We start from the raw sequence: 8831 nt of genomic DNA, 5'->3' as shown, positions 1-8831 counted from the left end.
TGGAATGTTGTTATTTATTTCAAAACTAATATTGGAGCAATGTGACTTTCTTTGTTGTAGTGCTGAGTACACACATCTACTCTGGTCACTCTGAAGATGATGATGGTAGATATTTGTACACTTGATCAAGCCTTCATCTCTTAATGCTTCATTATATTTCTTTGTAATGTTTAAAGCTGCTTTTGGATAGACATATTTTGTGTTTTGAGTGTCTCAAAATAACATTTGTAAAGCAATTTTATCATGCTGGTTTTATTTTGAGCAGGACAGGCAAAGGCTGATCTGACCATACACCCCAAATCCTCACAGATATTCAGTGGAGAGTCAGTTACTCTCATATGTAACATACAGAGAGGAGAAGTCACTGACTGGAAATACACATGGCGCAAGGATGTTGTAGATTTCCTCAGTAAGAAGCATGAATATGAGATCAGTGAGGTTAAGATGTCAGACAGTGGTGACTACTGGTGTTTCGGTACACATATTGATCAGAAGAAGCATTCTGAGTGGAGTGATAAAGTCAGACTGACGGTGAAAGGTACGTCATCTTATCTCTCATTCACATCAGTGCCTCCATGCCCATAACCACTTTTAATGACTCCAACCTAAGTGTATGTAAACTTCCGACTTCAACTGTATAAATGAATAGTTATTCTGTGAAAGTATTTTTTTAAACAACAGTTTTAGGAAAAAAACAGAATCATATTTTCAATTCACACCAAATCAAGTCAACATACACCCATAATGGACTTTTATAGTATGAAAACGTTCCAACAACAACTACATCTTTGGATATTGCTAAGCATGTATCCAGATCTTTAAATTATGCTCTTTTCTCACAGCCCTGCCCTATGGAGGACTAAAAGTGCCACAATTAAATAAATAAATACACCATTAAATAATTACTTAAATTTGTCATTAATTAATTAAAATTAGAATTAAATACATAAATGTGTAATTAAATGTATCATTAATTAATTCAAATACCGATTCATTTTATATAAAATACATATATAATTATTTCACTATTTACATTTACATTTCATGATCCTGCATTGCAGTGATTCATGAATTACTTAAAACTGTCAAACTGACCCATCAAAGTCAGTGGGCGGGGCTAACGCGAATCTAGTCTGATCCATTGCTTTGGTCTGAAGTAGAGTAGGCCAACCTGGATAGAGACAATGGAGGATCTCCGTGAACTTTCCAGGGAGTTGGTTAGAGACATTTTAAACTTAGCAGAGGATGTAGAAGCAGGACCTGCTGACCCAGAGCATGTAGCTAGTAAAGCAGAGGAACTTATTGAAGGTGAATAGCGCCACCCAGTGTATTGGAATGTGTTCAGTAGCTCTGCATCAATCCATTATCCGGAATTGATTTGTCTTGGCTTGATGCAGAGGGTAACCAATCAGGCGTTAGGTTCCGCCTACCAACTTTTGATGGGTCAGTTTGACAGTTTTAAGTAATTCATGAATCACTGCAATGCAGGATCATGAAATGTAAACGTAAATAGTGAAATAATTATATATGTATTTTACATAAAATGAATCGGTATTTGAATTAATTAATGATACATTTAATTACACATTTATGTATTTAATTCTAATTTTAATTAATTAATGACACATTTAAGTAATTATTTAATGGTGTATTTATTTATTTAATTGTGGCACTTTTAGTCCTCCATACTGCCCAAAGCTACACTGACCATAAATCCAAACCCTGTGTACACTGGAGAGACAGTAACTGTGACGTGTTCAGTGGGGTATGACAATGCCTGGAGCTATACATGGTACAAAGACAACACTAAGAAAGTAGTGCCCCAGTCTGACAGACACACTACAACAGGAGCCACTTTCACCATCAGTAGACCTGCTGTGTCTGACCAGAGCCTCTACTGGTGTCAGGGAGAGATCCAGTCCAGATCCATATCATCAATCATCAATGATCCTGTCAATATCACTGTGATTGGTGAGGAATTGTGTGTGTGTGTGTGTGTGTGTATCTGTGTGTGTGTAGACATCACTGTATATGTCAGTATTCTGATGACTAGATCTTCGTAAGTCAGACAGCTCAGACTGCATACTGTATGTTCAGAAATGGCAACTTGTGATATGGTCATATTGTGATGAATGCTGATCAACATTATTTTACATTCTAAGTTGTGTGATTGTATTTATTGTCTGTGGTGTGTCTGTACAGATAGACCTGTGGCTGTTCTGACCCTCCAACCCAACTGGCCTCAGATATTCAGTGGAGAGACTGTCACACTCAGATGTAACATACAGGGAGGAAAAGGGATTGAGTATGCTTTTTATAACAGAGGGAAGTCGTTCTACTGGAAAACAGAGCCTGAGTACAGAATCAGTCCTGCAAAGAATGGTCTATATACCTGTGAAGGTCTTCAGAAAATCAATGGCTTAAAACACTCCGAGACAAGTAATGCTATACAATTGACCGTGTTAGGTAAGTCTGTTTTTATGGGATTGCAAGAGAAAGAGACAGAATAGTGAGAAAAATACAAAAGGGATGAGGTCAAATAGCAGACAGTGAGATCAATGATGGAACTAAACTTATTTTGATTTTGGTTTAAGGTACAATACCATGATTAAAAAAATGGGTAAACATTTTATACTAAAATTATTTAATTAAAGAACAAACATTTTAATTGTGACATCTCCTTTATAACAGATAAACCCCAAGCTGTCCTGAGTGTCTCTCCTCAGTGGCTGAACCCTGGAGACTCAGTTACTCTGAGCTGTGGGGTTAAAGAGTCATCTATAGGCTGGAGGTTCTTCTGGTACCGAACTTTTCCCTACAGAGCTGGGTTACCCTCCCTATTGGACAAGTCCTACTCTGTAGAGCCTCTATCTGGCAATGGGACTACTGAAGACTCCTACACTCTGATCCCTGCTGGTCCTAATCACACAGGAGGATATGTGTGTAGAGCTGGGAGAGGAGACCCAGTCTATGACACACTCTACAGTGAACCTCAGTTTCTCTGGTCAGGAGGTAACTAACTGCATTGAAACTGCATTTAACCACATTTAAGTCATCCTCATGTGTATATATAACTATAAGTTTGACTTTTCCTCTTTGTTTCAGACCTGCATCCTTCAGTGTCTCTCAGAATAAGACCCAACAGAACTCAACACTTTACATCAAAGTCTCTCTCACTAAGCTGTGAGGAGAAGGGGAACTCTACTAGATGGAGACTGAAGAGATACAGAGAGAGAGGAGTGGAGTCAGGGTGTGGCTCTAACTGGGGATCAATATCAGGTTCCACATGTAACATCAGGTCCACACTTGAAAAGGACAGTGGAGTGTACTGGTGTGAGTCTGCATCAGGAGAGTACAGTAATGCTGTCAACATCACAGTGGATGGTACGTCTATTGTGTAACATTCACTAACCTTTTTTACATTTCAATGTATGATAATGATGTTCAATTCTGAAACTGAATGAATGTATCTCATATAAAATGCAAGCTCATTAGACATTAAAATATTGTGAGTGATTACTCCAGATTTACAGGTTTATTTATATATTTTGTTACACAGCTGGTGCTGTTATCCTGGAGAGCCCTGCCTATCCCATGACTGAGGGAGACTCTGTGACTCTGCTCTGTACAAATATACATCAGGAAACAAACCCAAACCCCAAGGTTGATTTCTACAAAGATGGAGAACTCATCAAGAATGAGACCACAGGAGAGATGACCATCCCTGCAGTATCCAAGTCAGATGAAGGCTTCTATAAGTGTAAATCTACTGAAGGAGAATCACCAGAGAGCTGGGTGACAGTGAGAGGTGAGAAATCGGTTTTGATCACATTATCTTTTCATAATATCTGTGGTCATCGGTGATTTGTATTGTTAAAAAGCATACTGTAGGTTTGGAGTTGCAAGCTCAGGCTGGTCATCTGATCTCAAGTTAGATGTCAAATTTATAATGTATCTACATAATTGTTTCACTTTGTCCACTACTTTATTTATTTTCTATAACTACCTCAGAGTCTGATGGTGATTTGCTGTTCTCTCTCCAGGCATAACTCCTGGACCCTCTACATCAGTCCTAGTAGTAGTGGTTGTGGGCCTGGTTGTTGCTGGTGTTCTACTGGCCATTCTCCTGGTACTGCTGTGTCGATATAAAAACGCCAAAGGTGAGACTTTTATCAATTCTCATTTAACTTGTTTAAGAGACAAATGTCTCATTTCAAAAGTTCAAAACAATAATGTCCTGATATAATTATATGCATTTTTCATTACAGGTTCCTGTTGTAACAGGATATTCTCGTGAGTACACCTGTCTTTCAACTACGTTCCTTTTCATACAGTAAAATATCATCTGTGTGTTTCATGAGTATCTCTCTCCATGTAGGCCCCCCCAGCCACACAGCACCAACCTGGACCCCAAACAGGACCAAGGATCTACCCAGGGCCAGGCTCCTGATGCTGGGTATACACGTCCGCAGCATGGTCAGTCTCTCAGCCCAGATCACTATCACTCTCCTCTCTCTGTAACTTCATCCAGTGACTTTTCACCATCCACTTTGTGTTAAACATGTTAATGTACTCTGCCCCTGAGGGATAACTAACCAATTAATCTTTCTCTCTCTTCTTTGACCAATTGGTGGCGCTAACATCTACGGTACAATCACTCCCTCAGACAATAATGACAATGGTACTGTTAATGTATGTTAAGTTTAGCATGAATACAGTATAGAGTTGTTGTTGCAGTTGTTCTTCATATGTTTAATATGACTAGCATACTAAGACTAAGTAGAGATATTAGTGTATTACCTGTATGTTTCAGATGCTGCTGCTGCTACTGCTGGACCAAGTGATGTGATGTACGCCCAGATTCAACTCAAAAAGTTGGACAAGAAAAAGAAAAGTAATTCTTAACTGTCACATAAATTACTACAAAATGTAGCAGTGTTTTTTACTCATCAAATTTGATACAAACTTACAAATTCTCTCCTCCTCCTCCTTAGAAAAGCCAGCTGTTCCAAAAGAAAATCCAGTCTATTCTGAGGTCAAGACAGGGAAGGCCACAGGTAAGACCCATTCTACAGGTCGGCAGTCAGTGAAATCTAAATGTACAATTTTGGAATTTCAATGAAGATACAGAATATGCAATAAGCTATTTCCTTAATTTGTTGACTGGATATTTCCATTTTCAGCAGCAACTGGACATGCTGAGGTTGACCTTAAACAGAAGGCCAAAGCCAAGAAGAAGAAAGGTAAGACTAGAAATCCCTCCTTCCATATTCCCCCTATAATAACCTCACACCTCTTTGACCCCATATTGACTAGCTGTATATTATTATGTATATAACTGTTATATTATTCTGATGTTTATCCTCCCCCCTTACAGAAACAGAAACCCCACCTGAGGCAGATTCGGTCTATTCTCAAGTGAAGCCAGTCACAGCCCCAGGTAAGACTAATAGCCATATGCTATTGATACTTAATATGATACTAATATGGAACTATTTCTCTGAAGTATAATGTATGTATTTAAAGTATGTATTTTTGTTTGATTCTTAAGAGTTTGTTTGACTGCATGTCCTAAACAACTTTGTGTGGTGATATGTTGCAGGACCTTGAGGGGGGCAGGGATGGAGGAATGGAGGGATGGAGGGATTGAGGGATAGAGGGATGGAGTGATGGCGGGATGGAAGGATGGAGGGATGGAGGGATGGAAGGATGGAGGGATGGAGTGATGGAAGGATGGAAGGATGGAAGGATGGAGTGATGGACGAATGGAGGGATGGATGGGTGGAAGGATGGAGGGATGGAGGGAGGAATGGAGGGACACACCATCAGAGGAGGAGCGGAAGGAAACGCGGGAACATGGATTATGCATGCTCAATGCACACAAGAAAACAGACACACACACAATAACACCTTGTACTTTAAGGATTTTTTTTTGTATTTTATTTACCAACAGATATATTTTACTTAAGCATGGTTTAATTGTGTTTTACTGTTACAGCTTTATAAAAAATATAAGGTGTAATGATAACGGATCTTATCTGCAGCTATTGGAATTATCTGCCTTGTATTGTGTATTGAGTATTATTGTTTTGTTGTAAATGTGTTAAAATGTATTATCTTTAATGTATTATATCTGTCATTCAGATGATACAATAACATATTTGTATATGAATTTCCAAAATATTATAGGTATTATTCACATTTTCTTCTAATGAGCTGTACTTTTACAATAGCTTTGTATTGTGCTTTTTTAATAAACCATTTTTTATCCACCAGATGACATGAGTGCTTTCTTACAGTAAATGGATATTCTCATCATCATCAACTTTTCCATATAACGTGCTTTGGTCAAACCTCCTTCCAGCCTAATATAGATCTTAGGCTCCTAAATGTGTGAGTTAAAAAGTAAAACTGCCGTACCCCATCAGTGGAAGACCCATTGAGATTTTCAGAATGACTTTTTGGGGAAGTGTGCCTTCTCAGTTTTATGATGTCATATTCAAACAGACCACCATAGTCCCTGTGCCCAAGAAAGCGAAGGTAACCTTCCTAAATGATTAGTCCTCTCCTGTACTCCTTGTTCACCCACGACTGCGTGGCCAAGCACGACTCAACACCATCATTAAGTTTGCTGACGACACAACAGTGGTAGGCCTGATCACAGACAACGATGAGACAGCCTATAGGGAGGAGGTCAGAGACCTGGCAGTGTGGTGCCAGGACAACAACCTCTCCCTCAATGTGAGCAAGACAAAGGAGCTCATCGTGGACTGTAGGAAAAGGATGGCCGAACAGGCCCTCATTAGCATCGACAGGGCTGTAGTGGAGTGGGTCGAGAGTTTCAAGTTCATTGGTGTCCACATCACCAACAAACTATCATGGTCCAAACACACCAAGACAGTCGTGAAGAGGGCACGACATCACCTTTTCCCCCTCAGGAGACTGAAAAGATTTGGCAGGGGTCCCCAGATCCTCAAAAGGTTCTACAGCTGCACCATCGAGAGCATCCTGACCGGTTGCATCACCACCTGGTATGGCAACTGCTTGGCATCTAACCGTAAGGCGTTACAGAGGGTAGTGCGTACGTCCCAGTACATCACTGGGGCCAACCTTCCTGCCATCCAGGACCTATATACTAGGTGGTGTCAGAGGAAGGCCCAAATAATTTTCAAATACTCCAGTCATCCAAGTCATTGAGTGTTCTCTCTGCTACTGCACGGCAAGCGGTACCAGAGCGCCAAGTCTAGGTCCTAAAGGCTCCTTAACAGCTTCTACCCCCAAGCCATAAGACCGCTGAACAATTGATCAAATGGCCATCTGGACTGTTTACATTGACACCCCCATCCCCCTTTATTTTTACACTGCTGCTACTCGCTGTTTATTATTTATGCATGTTCACAATGTACAAATGATCTTGACTAACCTGTACCCCCGCACATTGACTCGGTACCAGTACCCCCTGTATATATCCTTGTTATTGTTATATAATTTTATTGTGTTACTTAATTTTTTACTTAATTTTATTTAGTAAATATTTTCTTAACTCTATTTTCTGAACTGCATTGTTGGGTAAGGGCTTGTAAGTAAGCATTTCACAGTAAGGTCTACACCTGTTGTATTTGCGCATGTGAAAATGTATGTATTCACTAACTGTAAGTCGCTCTGGATAAGAGCGTCTTCTAAATGACTAAAATGTAAAATGTAATGTGACAAATACAATTTGATTTGATATAATTTGATATCCTGTCTGCAGGAGTTCTGAGGAGCTGGTCAGTACTGGTACTGTGTATCACTTCCTCTTTAATATTGAAATGTGGACATGCAAGTCTATGATGGCAAAGGGATCTTCCAAGTAAGCAAAGGTCAGGCTCATGGGCCAGGGTCTGGTATTTACATGGAAACAATACTGAATATTTGTATTACTGTGTTGAATTCCAGGTAGTAACCTACGGATGCATGATTACCAGTTCTCCCATATTGCCTCCTCATCCTAAAGATAGGTCATGCCAAATAATTACATTAGTGGTGTATGACTATTTTCAGTATCCCTGCATGGTCTGGAAGGTCACTGTTCCAGTTAGGGGGTTTCTGTATCTATGTGTTTATGTCTATGTGGTCAGACAGACAGCCAGCAGCCAGGTCATTGTCACTGCTCCTGAGAAACAGAAACTGGAAATGACATCATCAAAAGATGTTACCTGAAACGTAGAAGTGGGGCCTTTGTCAGAAACCTGGGACCCAATATCTTCTGGAAAAGTTGGCAGGTATTTCATATCCCTCAGCCACATTGACCTATGAGCATGCAGAAGAAGTCATGCAAACACTTCTCCAGACATATGAAGCCTAGATGAAAATGCACACACACTGTTATGATATTTTCTCTCTCGCTCGCTCTCTCTCTCTAACCCCTCCTCTCTCGCTCTCTCTACCCCTCTCTCTCTCTCTCTCTCTCTCTCTCTCTCTCTCTCTCTCTCTCTCTCTCTCTCTCTCTCTCTTTCTTTCTCTTTCTTTCTCTTTCGTTCTCTCTCGCTCCTCCCCCGAACCCTCCTTCTATCTTTCTCTGCAACACTTGTGGAAAATAACCACCATACTTTATTACAAATAAGGTCTTACAGAGTTTTTGTTGCATTAATAAATTACTTTATTAAAGTTTTCAACAAAGCTGATACCCATCTGCAGAGGGGCACCCATTCTTAAGGACCCCCTTCATCTTATATGGTCCTCTTCCGTTTTCCCGCTCTTTTATTGCTCCGCCCACTTCCTTTGTCCCTGAGGACGGCTGAACTATTACTCCAACCAATCACCCGCGCCTCTGTACCTCACCCCCTCAA

At 40.1% G+C, this 8831-nt stretch overlaps 1 protein-coding gene across 1 annotated transcript; it reads left to right on the top strand.

Moving 5' to 3' along the window:
- The first annotated feature begins 418 nt into the window (after positions 1 to 418).
- On the top strand, positions 419 to 5642 carry LOC121559673 (Fc receptor-like protein 4). Its single transcript, XM_045222262.1, has 15 exons — positions 419 to 433; positions 1680 to 1971; positions 2203 to 2466; positions 2692 to 3012; positions 3106 to 3384; positions 3560 to 3808; positions 4044 to 4160; positions 4269 to 4293; positions 4379 to 4476; positions 4667 to 4681; positions 4814 to 4894; positions 4995 to 5057; positions 5184 to 5243; positions 5378 to 5440; positions 5603 to 5642. Exons 1-15 carry the CDS (start codon positions 419 to 421, stop codon positions 5608 to 5610), a joined length of 1950 nt encoding a protein of 649 aa, XP_045078197.1. The 3' UTR covers positions 5611 to 5642.
- Positions 5643 to 8831: the final 3189 nt, after the last annotated feature.

This window comes from Coregonus clupeaformis, chromosome 8 (genome assembly GCF_020615455.1).
Source record: "Coregonus clupeaformis isolate EN_2021a chromosome 8, ASM2061545v1, whole genome shotgun sequence".
In the NCBI taxonomy this organism is placed as follows: domain Eukaryota; kingdom Metazoa; phylum Chordata; class Actinopteri; order Salmoniformes; family Salmonidae; genus Coregonus; species Coregonus clupeaformis.
The sequence above is the reverse complement of the archived record's forward strand: the minus strand, read 5'-3'. Positions and strand labels throughout refer to the sequence as shown.